This window comes from Brachyistius frenatus, unplaced genomic scaffold (genome assembly GCF_029030835.1).
Source record: "Brachyistius frenatus isolate BFR_SWC_R1_liver_20210118 unplaced genomic scaffold, ASM2903083v1 Contig_31, whole genome shotgun sequence".
Taxonomy (NCBI): Eukaryota; Metazoa; Chordata; class Actinopteri; family Embiotocidae; genus Brachyistius; species Brachyistius frenatus.
Window position 1 is genome coordinate 2,166,332 of NW_027210630.1, and position 16,835 is coordinate 2,183,166.

General features: G+C 38.3%; 2 protein-coding genes across 2 annotated transcripts; both read right to left on the bottom strand.

Moving 5' to 3' along the window:
- Positions 1-667: 667 nt before the first annotated feature.
- On the bottom strand, positions 668-9,775 carry gda (guanine deaminase). The gene is made up of 14 exons (XM_069699814.1): positions 9,590-9,775; positions 8,912-9,000; positions 8,521-8,692; positions 8,142-8,229; positions 6,600-6,705; positions 5,941-5,968; positions 5,688-5,795; positions 5,330-5,437; positions 5,114-5,211; positions 3,525-3,592; positions 2,982-3,128; positions 2,629-2,747; positions 2,518-2,545; positions 668-2,425 (listed from the first exon to the last, which is right to left on the bottom strand). The coding sequence occupies exons 1-14, from the start codon at positions 9,716-9,718 to the stop codon at positions 2,361-2,363; spliced, it is 1,353 nt and encodes a 450-aa protein (XP_069555915.1). The 5' UTR covers positions 9,719-9,775; the 3' UTR covers positions 668-2,360.
- Positions 9,776-14,129: 4,354 nt separating this feature from the next.
- On the bottom strand, positions 14,130-16,516 carry cunh9orf85 (chromosome unknown C9orf85 homolog). The gene is made up of 4 exons (XM_069699815.1): positions 16,349-16,516; positions 15,783-15,889; positions 15,030-15,143; positions 14,130-14,557 (listed from the first exon to the last, which is right to left on the bottom strand). Exons 1-4 carry the CDS (start codon positions 16,448-16,450, stop codon positions 14,323-14,325), a joined length of 558 nt encoding a protein of 185 aa, XP_069555916.1. The 5' UTR covers positions 16,451-16,516; the 3' UTR covers positions 14,130-14,322.
- Positions 16,517-16,835: the final 319 nt, after the last annotated feature.

Consider the following 16,835-nt stretch of genomic DNA (forward strand, 5'->3'; position numbering starts at 1 on the left):
GCATGATAAAAAATAGATTTCAAAATTAGAAATGACAAAAAAATAAAATCCATCATTGAATCATTCTCATTCAATTTGCAAACCAGAAAACAAACAAATATTACTTCAAGTAATATTTTGAGAAGATTTTTGTCATAAATTGGCTAGTAAACTATTTTAATGACACTATGTTGTCACAATACTTCTAACCAGTGAGATTTGTTAAAGATAATGTTTGACTATAAGACTATTCAATTGAATTATTTGGATTGCCTGATTGTACTCAATTCCCAATAAAGTGGTAACACCAAAGTCATCTCCATGGCTGGGCGTCACTAGGATTAAGTTAAGAATTTTTTTTTTTTAATATATATTTTTATAAAAACAGTGGCTGTGTTAGTGTCACCTCTTCTCCTCAGGATGCACAGGCTGTCATGGTCTATTTAAAGTGAAGCAGAGGCCTTGCTGTCAGTAGGAGATGACAATGGTTTTCTTCATGTCTCTATTCTGTCATCTGAGTTGTCTGTCCCAGATGGTGAAGACTGTCGAAACTACAGGGGCTGTAAATCTATCTGATAGTGAGTTGGCAGGGTCAACCTACATCCTTACTGTCTTTAATCAGAAGCTGATAAATAACTGCAGATGCGAGTGAAATGACATTAAGAAAATGCAAAAAGAAATGGTGGTATTCTTTATTTCAATCTCCCATGATGTCATAAATAAAAGGCTACATCGAGCAAATTATTAACATTTAAATATTTTCAATAAAAAAGTAAATTTGTTCTAAACATTAAGGCATGTATCAAGGCAAAATGTATATTCAGCAATGAGTCAGTATAATTTTCCTTCATTCCCTGACAAGGAAAGATTCATTTAAATAGTAGCATAAATATGACTGTCCCTGAAATCAAACATTTCACAAATAAAATCATTGAAATTGTAAGTGATGTTTACATCAATATAACAAACTGCTTCTCAGAATAAGGCACTGACGTCAAACCGGGATGTGAATGTTGCGGTAAATCAGACAAAGAAAACCTGCAGTCCAGACTGCTCTATACTATGCCATATCATGCAAATCATGTGCCTTGGTCATTTCAAACGGTTGAATGGCTGCATTAGGATGGAGTGCAGTGAAAAACTGAATGTGTCATGAATAGAACTCAAGTCAGTTCCGGTCTTTGGATCACGAAGCCTGTTCTAGCTACACAAGAATGAAAATGGGATCTTCAAGCCACTGCAGATATAATGGTGTCAGGCACTGCAGCTACACTGAGCAGCTTTACGTCACCACAACCAAGTGCTACGTTAATATGTAAATTAACTTAATGGACAATAGTCACATTTATCGACACAGAATGAAAAACATGTAGCATTTAACACACTAGAATAGCTACCAACATCAGCATGTTTCTTTATTTGTTAAAAAAAAAAAAGTTTACGTAAATAGAAACAAATTCTGTGTACATGAACAAAAACTAGAGTAAATGCTGGTGTAAGCAACTGATTAACTATTGGCAACAACTAACTGAAAAAAGGGCAAAGTTCACAGTACCTAATAAGTTACTTATTCCCTGTTTTAAAGCCCAGCAATCACTTAAAGATTTACTGTAAGGTAAAGACTGAAATAAAAGTCAGCTGACCTCAATCATTGAACTCCACCCTCCTGTCTGTCCTCTGGCAGTGGTGGAATGTCACTAAGAACATTTACTCAAGTACTGTACTAAAGTACTATTTAGAGATACTTGTACTTTATTTAAGTATTTTGATTTTCTGCTACTTTATCCTTCCACTTGACTCCATTTGAGAGGTAAGAATTTCATTCTTTCTACTCCACTACTTTTCTTTCACAGCTTTGAAATATAAATACGAAATATACAAACAGTTGTTACACAAGGATTAGACTCCTCAACAGTACAGTATGTTAAACTCAGCTCTACCATGACGACAATATAATGGTGCTCACATGTAAATGTCAACGAGGCCAATCAGTTCTATATGATAAATATGAGTTTTCTTTAGATACTTTCAGCACATTTTGCTGACAGTGCATATTCCTTGTATACTTTTACTTCAGCAAGACTTTGAATGCAAAACGTTTACTTGTAAGTCTCTTTTGTCATAGTGGTATTGCTACATTTACTTGAGTAAAAGATCTGACAATTTCTTCCACCAATGTCCTCGGTGTGTAAAATGTTTATGGTGAAAATCAATTTCCTACTTTTTTCCTACTATTTGTCTGAAGTTGTGCAGTAACCGTGTTCAAGCAGCCACCGGGCATTTTCAGCTGTTTACTCTTGTGCTGCATATTTTGTATTTTTCAGATGTTCATGTGTTTTATGCTATGAGAAAGCTGGAGGTACGTGGAGGGTCCTAACAGTTTACTCTGTGAATGGTACCACCTTCCTCCCAGCGACAAACACCTCAACAATGTTACGATCATCACCTGTCAAAGAGGTATAGGAGACACAAATAAAGTAAATGGCGAGTGGCACATTAGAGTGTTTGGACTAAAACAACATGGAAACTGATACTCACCCAAATTCAAGAACTTTTCCAAAAGAATCTGAAATTCAAGTCATGACAAATTAGTGTTACACTTAAATTGGAGTTTTCGCTTTTATTAATTTGTCTCCAAATATGACCAACCTTTGGTTCATCATTTTGGATCAAGTCGATGGGTCCACCAGGAGCAGCTACATTTACCCTCAGGGCGTCAAAGTCTTTGCCCACTTTAAAGTTCCCGGTTCGGTCATCCAGGGACAAGGCTACGGACAAAACACATCATGAAAGAAACTGTTGTATTCTCCCCACTCCTGTAAAATTGCGATCAGTCATCATCAAAAATGTTTCACGGTTTGCGTATTGAATCAGGCATTTCTGCTGCAACACTGATACAGACTGACTTAGAGTTGTCAAAAAAGACTTCAGTAATAAAAAGGACTGCTGGTGGAGATACAGAAGGCTTGATGTTTGAGTGACAGCTGGTTTCTGTGTCTTACCTTGGCTGCCTCCCAGCGTGGCCAGTCTGAACACCTCTTCAAAGGTGAGCGTGCCGTGCTCTCGGTCCTGAATGGTCAAGACTTTGGATGCGTCCAGAGTTTTCCTCACAGCATCGAGCATAGAGGCTGAGTAGCCCCCAGCCACATCTGACACAGCACCACAAAAACAAACCGGATGGGTTAAATAAAGAACAAACATGCATTCAATCATGAGTACAAGCATTCACAACCATGTATAGTGGATATCAAAAACAACCATTTCAAATGTTGAGATTTCTATGGAATGAAATCAAAAGACTTATAAAATCTTGCTGAAGCTCTCAGCTGACTGCTCTCGCTAAAACGACTAAAACATGCTGCAAAACCAGATAACCCTGTTTTCGTGCTAATCTCACTGCACCAGCAGGCTTGTATCCTTGCATGTATGGGGCATGGAGTTTCCAAAACAAAGCCAAATCCTCAAAAATAATTTGTAGTTGTTCATTACAACGTAAAAAATGTGTCAAACGTGGTCTGGCAACATTAAAAACATACTGCTCCCACCTGTTCCGAGCCCCAACTTCACTTTGTGCTCCAGGACATTGCGAACATTTAATATTCCACTGCACAATCTGTGTGGATAGAGAGAGAGAAAGAAGACAAATACAATGACACAACTGTAAAAATGACCATACAGTTTATTGTTTTTCTGCCAAAAAAATAAATAAATAAATTTAGCATTATTTATTGGTATTTTTGGTCTTTTTCTGGTCCAACATCAAAACACTTTTTATGCTGATACAACCTAATATCAGTACATAGATCATTCAAATATACTGTATGTTGCATATCTTTGAAATCAGACATTTATAATAGCATGTGATACTGTATTGATTTTAATAATATATATCTGTACTATGCGATTGTTTTTGGGGCCAAGGAAGAACGATTGAAAGTCAGCGCTCAGCTTCAATCACTGATGTTAAAAACCACAAACCAAGCCATAAATCTAGGTGTAGTTATGGATTCAGACCTCAATCTGAACAGCCATATCAAGACAATTATAAAATCAGCCTACGATCACCTGAAGAATATATCAAGGATTAGAGGACTTATGTCTCAATAGGATTTGGAAAAACGTGTCCATGCATTCATCTTCAGGAGACTCAACTATTGTAACGGTGTGTTTACAGGTCTCTGTAAAAAGTCAATCAGAAGGCTGGAGCTCGAGTCCTCACTAAGACCAGGAAAGTGGATCACATCACTCCAGTTCTGAGGTCTTTACACTGGCTTCCTGTCCAACAAAGAATTGACTTTAAAATCCTGCTGTTGGTTTATAAAGCACTGAATGATTTAGGGACAAAAAACATTTGTGATCTGCTGCGACCTTATGAACCATCCCGACCCCTCAGGTCGTCTGGGACGAGTCTACTTTCTGTTCCCAGAGTCAGAACTAAACATGGAGAAGCAGCATTCAGTTTTTCTGCTCCACATATCTGGAAGAAACTCCCAGACAGCTGCAGGTCTGCTGAGACTCTCAGCTGCTTCAAATCAAGATTGAAGACTTTTCTGTTTGCTGCTGCCTTCAATTGAACCAGATTCAAGGATGTTGATCAATTTCCTGCATTTCTGCATTTTATTACTGTATTTTATTTCTTAAACTGCACTGCAACTTTTATTCTATTTTTAGCTTGTTTAATGTTTTAATGACTGTTTTTAATGTTTCGATCAATGTTCTTAATTGTTTTTAACCCTCGTGTTGTCCTTGGGTCAAAATGACCCGCAGCTGTGTTCAACCAAGTTCTATTTTATTTCTATATTTTTTGTATTTTTTGGGATCATTGGTCATCATTCTTTAAAGAAACCCTCACATCCTCCTTGTCACCAATGATCCCAAAAAATATGAAAATAAAATAGAACTTGGTTGAACACAGCTGCGGGTCATTTTGACCCAAGGACAACACAAGGGTTAAATTTGCTTTTCCTTTGCCTGATGTTTTTATAGTTTTTATGGTTTTATGTGAAGCACTTCGAATTGCCTTGTTGTTGAAATGTGCTATATAAATAAACTTGCCTTGCCTATGCAAATCTTCATGGACTTTGTTTAATGGCTTTTGGTCACTTTAAGTTCTGAGAAACTATCAAAGACTTACGAAAAGTTGGAATTGGGACAGTGGGACAAAGAGGCTCCTGTCTGTCTGAACAGATCCAACTCTTTATCACTGAGGTGGCAGCCATGGGCCATCACTGTCTGTGAATAAACTCCATCATGAGTGACACCAACTGCTATCATCATTTATATTTGCCTTTCATATTTCTGTACATAAACGTCTGACTGCTTGCAGGCAGGGATGTGAGTGTGTCCTCACCTTGTCAGTGAGCAGGTTGTATTTGTGATAGACGTCTGTGTAAGACTCCGATTCAGGAAACAGCTCCTTTACAAGTTTCACTTCCTCCACGTTTTCACTAATATGACTCTGGAATTATAGAACATACACAGTATGTCAGACACTGAATTGTTACTTTGAAAGAATCTTTGACAAAAGCTGTTGTATTTAGATAGAGCCAGAGAGCCGATGCAGTTTCTGAATAAAGCCATTTATGGTTCTGCAGTTCTTGCATTTCCATTTTTGTTTAATTGTTAAAAAACAAAACACAAGTGCAATGGTCTCTATGGAGACAGTCTCCTGTAGACACAACACAGTTTGGCTGCCACAGTGAACTAACCTGAATGTGCAGGTTATTATTCTTAGCAATTGCTCCCAGTTGTCCAAGCAACGCTCCTGTGCAGGATGGAGCGAAGCGGGGAGTCACCACTGGCTTCACTAGTGGGTACTGCCCCACAGCACCAATAAAACCCCGAAAAACAAAGCAGACAGACACAATCAAAAATACTTCTAAATAAATAATAAATGCAGACCAAACACAGCTTTTTCTTATATATTTGAATTCTTCTGTTTATTGTATTATAAAATCTTACCTTTTTGTTCAAGAGCTCTTTAATGAACCTTGAGGAAACATGACAAATGTTGATAATTAATTTAGAATAGTCACGTTTACAGATTTGAAAATGCCCCAACATCTTTTCAACAACTGAAACTTTAACTCAAATTCAATTTTATTTACATAGCGCAAAATCACAACAAAAGTCCTTACAACATTACATAGAGGAAGCCAACAATTCAAAAATTCCCACATGAGTGACAGTGGGGAGGAAAAACTCCCCTTTAACAGGAAGAAAACCTCAGACAGAACCAGGCTCAGAGGTGGGCAACCTTTTGCCCGGACCAGTTAGGTTGAAGGGAGAGCGGAGACAGAGAAGAGCAGCATAGACAGACAACAAACAATAAACACTGGGTAGGTTGGTGGGACACAAATAATTTCAGTGCAACTAAAGTTGCTGCCAGGGAATTTCTCCACACTGAAAACGTTTCCAGTCTGCCTGTTTTCACTCAAATAAAATCCCCAGCGTTGAAGAAACTATTGTTAATCTTACATGTTTTTTAAGGGCACAATTAAACCTTACGTCTGGTTTTTCGTTTGACACACTTTTGTTTTCAGTATCATTTCACTGTATATACCGTGTATAAATAGTCTCCCAAACACTGCTATATACTGTCTTGAACAGTCAATACCCACCGACAGGTTTCATCTTGGGACTCCTGAATGCTCTCTTTGTAATGTTCCACAAACTTGTTCCTGTCCATACACACCTTGCCCACCAAGGCACGCTGTCCAAATTTATCTGCAAGAAAAATGAATAATACATAACATTATATGTCATATTTTGAGATATGTTTCCATTGACATCGAAGCTGTGATTGAGTATTCCATACAGATTTCTCTTTCAGTAAAATAAAAGGTAAGTCATTTTTACTTCATTCTGAATGAGCAGTTTTACACCAGTTGTGATATTCACACCTAATAAGCAGTCTCTATAGTGTCACCCGCAGCTCACACGAGCCCTAATTACAGTCATCTTGTATCAATGCGCACACAGACAAAGACATAGCAAACATACTGTTTGTAGTGCAGTTTAGTGACGAGGAGGAACAAGACGGTTATAGCATTAAGGGGTAAAAAAAAAAAAATTCCTGCCGCTGAATCCACAGCAAAGATGGATTGCTTGTAACAAATGGAAATGCTTGCGTAAACACACATTTTTGAACAATCAGGCTGAGATGATTATGTGACAGAACCCAAACAATGTTTTTTTTTTTTTGTCATTATCATTAGCCACAGCACTTTTTTTTTTTTTTTTTACCCTTGGACATGGATGTGCTAAAGACCCACACAGGTGCTTTGACTTGTTGCCAAGTACATTTGATGTCACTTGACAATGCAATGTTGTCGTGAAAGGAAGAAATTGACTTGCTCCACACAAAAATACGGTGCCAGAATAAAGTAATTCAACTCATGCAGAAAGAAATCAATTTTAAATACACATATGTTGAAAGTGCATATTCGCACATCCACAGATGGTTTCGTAAAACAGCTGAAGACAAAAAAAAACAAAAAAACCTTCTCAGAACAGGACAAAGTCTAGAGTTCAACAATCCTGATCACACAAAATGATAACGTAAAACCAAAGTTATTGTTCAAGGGGAAGTTTGGTTGTATAATTACACATTTATGTGAGCGTGTGTTGAGTGTTACCTATTAAAAGACCATGATGAGGACAAGGCATAAAGGTGAAGGAACTATTTGTTTTTATACAGTTTAGAAAACATCTCGGTTGAGTGGAGCAACCATTTTTTTTGAAAGAAAACACAAAGCTCTGTGATTGTTTGGCTTGAATATGTCAAACAAGGCAGAATTGAATATCTTATGGTTAGCCTTTTTATGCAGTACATCACTTTGAATGTCTAACGTAGCTATGAAATCAAATTTAAAATATTATTTTCTTAATTTTTATTCACTTTTTTTTAACAGTAGTCTTTGCACTTATTAGGAGCTCATTTTTCAGCTACAAATATCTGCTGCTCTGATGATGATTTTAAACTACGGTCTGGATTTTAAATTACTACGACCAGCACCTTGAAACATGTACTAACGTCACAAAAGGACACACTTCAGCTTCTCTCCATGTTACAGATTGAAAACACTGAATAGGGCCAGTGCTTAAAAATAATGATTTAGGTCAACGTGTGTGTCTGAGTGTTTCAGTGTGGGACATCTTACTTGCAATCTCGCCCAACAGCAGAGAAGCGTCTGTATGTATGGTAGCAAAGTAACATGCAGTGGTTGTTCCGTTTCTCAGGGTCCTTTTCTGTAAAGCATCAGGATCATATTACAGGATTAAAAACACATTAAAATATTTTCCTTCTCTGTCCTATACGCTGTTAAGCTACAGAAGTGATCACACCCTTCTTAATTCAGGCGTTGTCACAACAGAGTGACAATGCAGAATTTTCCTGTTTTGCAATGCTATTGACAACATTATAAACAATCATACTGTACTTTAAAGTGTCTTTAAATTCACTAAGCACAACCTGTGTCTAGTGCAAAGTAACTGCACAAATATTGACTGCCACTAACTTCATGATGCAAGGAAACTCACCACTATATGATTGTAGACCTTGCGGGCAAACTCCAAGTCATTAAAGAGTGATTCCACAGGAAAGGTGTAGGTATTGAGCCACTCCAATAAAGGCATGTCCAGGGCTGTTCCAGCATAGCTGTACTGGGAGGCGTGGATGTGTGTGTCTATCATTCCTGGCATGAAGAACTCACTGCAGAGTAGCAAACCATGGGAGTTCAGGTTTTTATGACCTTCTTACAATTCAATGATACACTTTAATGTCTTTTATGTATTTATGTGGCTCAAAATCACTGAACAGCGTTACTCTCTGACCTTTTGAAATTATTCCATATCAAGCCCTTTAACTACTGTTAAAAAAAAATCTTCATAGCCTATTCACTCACTCATTCATAATGTATATTGTACTTACTGTTGTGCAAGTTGAGTCACTTCAGATGGGGTGAACCCAAAGGTTTGAGTCAGTTTTTCCAACTCCTCGCCTTTCGCAATGAAAGCAATCTGATGGCAGAATAGAAATCAATCAAAGAGTTACATCAACAGCCCTGGAACAACATTTCCGGTGTTTATTGCACAACCATCTACTAGATCCATCTCATTTATAACCAGCCATATTTCCATAATGTCTGCTGATGTCCATTATTTTTACAGGGCATTGGAGATTTAGTTTAGTTTTTCTTTTTGTAGGTTGGTTGTATGAATTTAAGTCTCACCTGTTATGAGCCTATTGACCTACTTGAAGAGGCTACTTGAGAATGTCATTAAGGGTTGTGTGTCTGAGGGATTAGTGGGGGCCGAATTGTCAAAGTTGCTCAGCAACAGCTCACCGGGGGAGACAATTAAGGTAGCCTGTTATATAAATTTGGAAAACGCGGGCGTCTTTTACTCCAAACGGGGCACATTTAGCCTTTTTGCGCAAGATTTAAGAGGAGATACAATCAGCGTGATACATTTTAAATTACAGATAACAAGCAAATGCATAGACCGGCTTTTCCGAGCCACAATAAATAAAGTTTTTTTTTTTTTTTTTTTTTTAAATATTTCGAATGTATAACAAAATCTGATTTAGATATTTTAAAGTCTGACAAACCTTTCCCTCCGTGTCCACTCCCAGGAGCGCATCTTCCAGGATCTGGAGGGCTGTTTGCTGGGTCGAGTGGACAAATGTTCCCTTGTAGACGTGCGCAACTGCGGTGTTGTGCCTGTCACTGTTTGCCATATCTTCACGAGATCGGTCCCAATGTAGCAGTGAGATACTTGCTGCAGCGAGAGCGCACGGGGATTTTTATCCTCGGGGAGCTCCGAACGCCACCCACCAGAACGTGCGACTCCACCTGACTGCAAAGACCATCCTCAGCCAATGAGAAGATAGGGTTTGTGAGCGTCGTGGATTGGTCCTTGTCAAGATGTTAGTGTAACTATCAACTCGGGGAGTGAGTCAGATAAAGTCTCGAGTTATCTTATAAGGTGTTTCACGAGTTCACGCTGCTCCTTTGAGTGTATTGTCATGATGCAGACCTATTTTCCACATATCATCAGACCAACTGCAGAGAACTGGAGGACGCGCACTTGATTATTCAATTCTTCTGCGCAAATTCATGCATTTATAGAAACCGATTGTTTTTTTTTAAAACGAGATTAAATAAAATCAGTTAATAAACATCAGTTTTATTTGAGAGAATGAGGACAGTGTTAGCGTCATGTTTATACCAAAATATTTGAATGAAACAGAGCTCAGCAGCTCAGTCAAACACTCCGGTTCAATATAGTCTCTGTAACAACGTATTGCTGGTGGCCTGTCTGCCAGATCAAGACCTGAATGGTTTCTTAATATTAATGTTTAATTAGTAAAATGCAGTTGACTGAGGCGCCTTTCGTTATTAACATCCTGTAATTTGAGAAGATTGTTGCAGTTGACCAGCTTAGACAAGAGAACATGTTAATTGTTGTTTTAACCTAATTTGTATTTTAATATCATGACCCTGAAAAAAAGAGTAGTTTAAACGTTGACCCATACGTTTTTCTTATTTGTTATTAATTTTGCAGGTTTTCCTAAATTGCTTAGGCCTCATCAAACTGCACTTAAAGCCAAACAAAATCTACAAATAGATACATTGAAAGAGGACATTTTGTACCATCTAGTCTTTCAAGAGTGACAGCAGCAAGTCTGACTTCCAACAACACAGAAGAAAAAAAATGATATCTATGACTTGTTGCTCTGTTTCAGTGCAGTTTGGTAGACTAGGTTAGGTTAGGTAGTTACTTTATTAATCCCCGAGGGGAAATTTGCAACTGTAGGTTATCATGCTGTTTAAGTCATACAGTACTTCTTAATAACAAGGAAGTAACTGAGTAGTCAAACTGCTTATTCTAGTTTTAAACTGGCAATTGGGCGTTGGGTTAATGTTTGTATAAGATTTCTTAGCAGATTTTGTATATAGTAAACGCAACCAGACTCTTATTATAACTCCATTAATCCATGCAGAAAGTTTTGTGTCAGCAACAATTACCCAGATATAGTTCATTAACCTTTTTTAACTTTCAGTCATGTGTATAAGCAGAACAAAATCATGTGAGTATGAGATCCTATCTATCTATCTATCTATATACAGTGCATCCGGAAAGTATTCATAGCACTTCACTTTTTACACATTTTGTTATGTTACAGCCTTATTCCAAAATGGATTAAATTCATTTTTTCCCCCTCAAAATTCTACATGCAATATCCCATAATGACAAAGTGAAAATAGTTTGTTTAAAATTTTTGCAAATCTATTAAAAATAAAGAACGAAAATATAACACGTACATAAGTATTCACAGCCTTTGCTCAATACTTTGTTGAAGCACCTTTGGCAGAAATTACAGCCTCAAGTCTTTTTGAGTATGATGCTATAAGCTTGGCACACCTATTCTTGGGCAGTTTCTCCCATTCTTCTTTGCAGGACCTCTCAAGCTCCATCAGGTTGGATGGGGAGCGTCGGTGCACAGCCATTTTCAGATCTCTCCAGAGATGTTCAATCGGGTTCAAGTCTGGGCCTCTCAAAGACATTCACAGAGTTGTCCCGAAGCCATTCCTTTGTTATCTTGGCTGTGTGCTTCGGGTTGTTGTCCTGTTGGAAGATGAACCTTCGCCCCAGTCTGAGGTCCAGAGCGCTCTGGAGAAGGTTTTCATCAAGGATGTCTCTGTACATTGCTGCATTCATCTTTCCCTCCATCCTGACTAGTCTCCCAGTTCCTGCCGCTGAAAAACATCCCCACAGCATGATGCTACCACCACCATGCTTCACTGTAGAGATAGTATTGGCCAGGTGATGAGCGGTGCCTGGTTTCCTCCAAACATGACGCTTGGCATTCAGGCCAAAGAGTTCAATCTTTGTTTCATCAGACCAGAGAATTTAGTTTCTCATGGTCTGACAGTCCTTCAGGTGCCTTTTGGTAAACTCCAGGTGGGCTGTCATGTGCCTTTTACTGAGGAGTGGCTTCCGTCTGGCCACTCTACCATACAGGCCTGCTTGGTGGAGTGCTGCAGAGATGGTTGTCCTTCTGGAAGGTTCTCCTCTCTTCACAGAGCAACGTTGGAGCTCTGTCAGAGTGACCATCAGGTTCTTGGTCACCTCCCTGACTAAGGCCCTTCTCCCCCGATCGCTCAGTTTGGCCGGGCGGCCAAGTCTAGGAAGAGTCCTGGTGGTTCCAAACTTCTTCCATTTACGGATGATGGAGGCCACTGTGCTCATTGGGACCTTCAATGCTGCAGAAATGTTTCTGTACCCTTCCCCAGATCTGTGCCTCCATACAATCCTGTCTTGGAGGTCTACAGACAATTCTTTGGAGTTCATGGCTTGGTTTGTGCTCTGACATGCAATGTCAACTGTGGGACCTTATATAGACGGTGTGTGTCTTTCCAAATCATGTCCAATCAACTAAATTTACCACAGGTGGACTCCAATCCAGTTGTAGAAACATCTCAAGGATGATCAGTGGAAACAGGATGCACCTGAGCTCAATTTTGAGTGTCATGGCAAAGGCTGTGAATACTTATGTACGTGTGATTTTTGTTTTTGTTTTTGATTTTTAATAGATTTGCAAAAATGTCAAAAATTTTTTATTTCACATTGTCATTATGGGGTATTGTGTGTAGAATTTTGAGGGGAAAAAAATAATTTCATCCATTTTGGAATAAGGCTGTAATATAATAAAATGTGGAAAAAGTGAAGCGCTGTGAATACTTTTCAGATGCACTATCTATCTCTCTCTCTCTCTCTCTCTCTATATATATATATATATATACAAGGAAGTGAGGCCTTGCACGCACGCTTGTGTCATTTATCATGTGGGGTTGTTAAATTTAAAAGAATGTGGCAATATTTCAAATTGTAATTCCGCATTGTGACAAAGGCGTGGGTTGAATATTGAGCGCATACAAACCCCTTGTGTGTGTGTATTTATTTGTTTATATATATATATTGAAATATTGCCACATTCTTTTAAATTTAACAACCCCACATGATAAATGACAGTAGCGTGCGTGCAAGGCCCCGCTTCCTTGTAACTTTCAGTTGGTGACAGAAAGTAGGACAGGAGAAAAAGTTAGAACTCATTGTATGCTTATTCAAGGATAATTTTTCTCCAGAAAGTATTGCTCGAACATTTCTGACCACGGCACAGAAATATCTATTAACTGTGCAGTAGTGAACAAACATATTCAGAAAACCCTGTTACAAATGCTGTGCAGCACTTTTTTGTGAAATTTGTACAAAAAGGAGATGATAGTTTTGATGATTTTATCACATTATTTAAAAAGTTGAAAGACAACAGATTCGTTATGGCTAACACTAAGATCCTCACAAAATATGTGATTTTCAAGCAGTGAGGAAGTTGTTTGGGACAGACTGTTCTCAGAATGTGTTAACTGCACACTTTTGTAACATTACGATTTTGAATATGCTTTCTAAAGTTAGTGTGAGGAAAACAATTCATTATTTTGTTGTCCAGTACCTTGCCGAAGGACACTTCCACATGTGGTAAGGAGGACCCAGGGATTGAACTGCAAACCTTATGATTAGTGGGAAACCCATTCTACCATCTGAGCCACAGCCACCCTATATTGTATTTAAAAATGTTACAGTAGAGAGCAAAATTAAAAGGCTGAGTGGGTGACGAGCCCAAACCAAAATATTCTGGTGCATTTAAGATTCAAACATGTATAAAAAAAAGTTTTAAAATGTCTTCAGGTGCAATAAAAACACTTGGAACTGTTGAAATACTGAGATTTGATTCTAATATATTGTCTACGTTTAATAATGTATATGTACTAAATATTAGAAACATCTCTCAGTATATTACAGTTCAAGATCACCATAAAAACAGCTTCGAAAAGGGCTATAAAGTTTTATCAGCACCCCTCAAACAAACATGACTTTCATGAATATATGATTCATTGCTGGACTGTTGTCTCATACTCAGTTTTAGCTGTGTGTATCTAAAAAACTGGCAACTGAGAATACATATAAAACCAGACCATGGTTAAATATTTCAGAGACTTTTATGGAATTGTTTGTAAAATGTACACTACTTAAGGTTCTTTAGGTAGATATAAACTCAAATAGAAAAGAAGTCCAACCATCTGAAATCATTTGGGAGCTTCTGTTTACTCAGCTGGCCTGATGTTGACGTTGACTCGTCTTCCACATACTGCATTAAACCATCAATTTGTATGTTTGCAGCAGTACATTAGAAAGTGGTTACATCACAAATCTCGTACGGTACTTCACCTAGAAAAAATATTTAGTAAGTAAATTAAAAAAAAAATAAACTCACTGTCTCTAATCTTTAAGTTTAACTAAGGACACATCTGGAAGCACAGCAGATTTGCTCTGTGTGTTTTTTGGTCCTGAGTCACAGTCAAATTCTTCATCTTCCTCTTCTTCAAGGCCACCAAAATCATTGTCACTGTCAAAGTCATCCATGTCTTTCTTTCCTCGTCCACGTCCTTCCTTTCTCTGGTCTTCTTCTTCCTCTTCCTCCTCCTCCTTCTCCATCTCCAGATTTGAGTTTGCTCTTCACAGTGAGAAAAACAAAGATTTATACTTGTGCTTTTAAAACAGCCCAGTAAACAAATCCTTAGGATTTTTTAATGAAAGCCATAATGTCACTTTTGAAATAAATAAGATGACACCAATGAAATAAATGGATGCCAAAATGTAGAACCCAATATGTTTCTGTCAATCTATATTTCCAAGCAGCAGTTGTAATGTATCTTATTGTCCATAAGATGGCAGACTTGCGGTAGACATTTTTGTATTGACTTAATATTGGTGAAAAATACATAAATCATCTCAATAAAAAAAAGGTTGTGATGTTATCCTACATCTAGAAAAAGAGAAAGTGTACACAGTCATGTACGTATGCATTGTTTAGATATGTGAGATGAGAGGCTTGTTTGAGTCGCTGACACTTTTGTGGACAGGAAAAAGCAAACATTTAGATTTTCTGAGCAGTAAGTAAAACACAAGATGACTTCTCCACTCACGGAATAACGATGTCCTCTTTATTCCCACACTTGCAGCAGACCTCCAGCTGAAGAGAGCAGGGCTTACAGATGATGTGATATGCATCTTTCACAGTTTTTTGGGAACACTTGACGCTGTAAAGAGAAAACATGCATGCACATATGACATTAATTCCCACACTGGAATCACTGCACCTATACAACAGTGCAACACAGAGACTGAGTGAGTCTGACTGTTGTATCCCTGAATTAAAGTGACACAGCAGATGTTTTTCTATACAAGGCGGTGATACTCAAGACGTACGCAGGACAACAAGAGTTTTCTGTCATGCCAGCTGACCTGTGGCCTCCTAGTGAGTCCCAAGCTGTTTGTCAGTCCTGCATTTAGCTCACCAGTAACTTTGCAACGAGCAAGTGTGTGGCACACGCATTCATCCAAACTGTTTGGGTTAAATAGCCAGTGGCTTCTTTTGGTGAAAGTCTGCCTCTGTCTGACAGATTGTGAGGGGCTCGAAGTGATGTCTTAGAATATGACGGCTACTAAATGGGGGAAAAGAAATACATCCTAGCTGTTGTGAACACATACCTGGCAAGTGTTGAAAAAAAAAATGAAGAAACTGATAACAAAAGCCCACGTCGACGCTCTTTGCTGTGTTGATTACCCACTGAATGTTTTGGTAACAGTTACTTGCTTATTTTCTGTGACAGTTTGGATTATTTGAGAGGTGTCAAGTCATGAGCATTTGTACAGTAGCAGTGCATATACATACTCACCATTTTTTGGGCTGTGTTAGAGTCTTGTATTTGTTGTACTTGACTTTCCACTCAAGAACACCCTTACAGTGTTGACAGAGTCCGTTGTGGCTTTTTGATTTTGCCTTCTACAATTAGGATCACGTGAGCAGAGACACGATGGGGGAAATGTTACGACAACAGTGTAGTAACATGGATTTGACAAAACAAGGAAGTGCATAAGCACAACATAAAAGCACAAGCCTTTCTTTACGGAGCAGAGAAAATGGAAACATTTTTGTGAGGTAAGGTGAAAGCGGTCAACAACAACAACAACAACAACAACAACAACAAAAAAACCTGACCCTTCAGGGACTCAGTACCGTCACATCGCTAGGTTTGTTAATTTACTTTCACACGCAATTTCTAGTATAGTATTATAATCGTATTACGTCGATATTGTTGCTTACCCATCAGCCATACCCTCTTCTAAACACAAGATCATATGTTAACTCTCTAACAATATACAGGACAATATAACGTTCATTTAAAGTTCCTTAGTTGAGCTCAGCACGGCTACACGGGACAAAACACTTCAAAGTTCACACCTTCACTTGTGCAGTCGCTCCGTACTTGTCGTTTTTGAAGGCGGTGCTGTTTTGATGCTTCTGGCCTCGCGACCGAGACACATTACCTTTCTGAGAGCTCATCTTATTTGGCCGTTTTAGTAACACACGTTGTGCGGGTGTACAAATCCAAGCGCCATGCCTGCAGCTAACCCGGAAGAAGTACGAGTACGTAATGACACGTCATTCAGGTCAAAACGCGAACCGTTTTTCTTGTTATTGAACAAAATAGGGGAAAAGTAGTGTTTTCTGAAATAAAAATAAGGGGAAAATCCAATTCTCTTTTTATATTTATAAAAAAAAGGCTTAATGAAATATACATTAACAATTACGTCACCCAGTATAACGTTAGAAACATCTTAATCGACGCTGATTGGACGCTGCATCGCAATAGTAATTTTCGGTTGGTTGTACTAGCTGTCAATCAAAATATTAGCCACCAGTCTGCTGTGTCGCCAAGGACCGCCCA

What these genes read in the sequence shown, in the direction of transcription:
- gda (XM_069699814.1), bottom strand. Translation starts at nt 9,718, where the DNA reads ATGGCAAACAGTGACAGGCACAACACCGCAGTTGCGCACGTCTACAAG. An exon ending in GAAGTTGGGGCTCGGAACAG is followed by an intron (nt 3,129 to 3,524) that starts GTGGGAGCAGTA and finishes GTGCTGTGTCAG; the next exon opens with ATGTGGCTGGGGGCTACTCA. An exon ending in CACGCTGGGAGGCAGCCAAG is followed by an intron (nt 2,748 to 2,981) that starts GTAAGACACAGA and finishes TTTTGTCCGTAG; the next exon opens with CCTTGTCCCTGGATGACCGA.
- cunh9orf85 (XM_069699815.1), bottom strand. Translation starts at nt 16,450, where the DNA reads ATGAGCTCTCAGAAAGGTAATGTGTCTCGGTCGCGAGGCCAGAAGCAT. An exon ending in CTAACACAGCCCAAAAAATG is followed by an intron (nt 15,144 to 15,782) that starts GTGAGTATGTAT and finishes TTCTCTTTACAG; the next exon opens with CGTCAAGTGTTCCCAAAAAA. An exon ending in AAAGAGGACATCGTTATTCC is followed by an intron (nt 14,558 to 15,029) that starts GTGAGTGGAGAA and finishes CTCACTGTGAAG; the next exon opens with AGCAAACTCAAATCTGGAGA.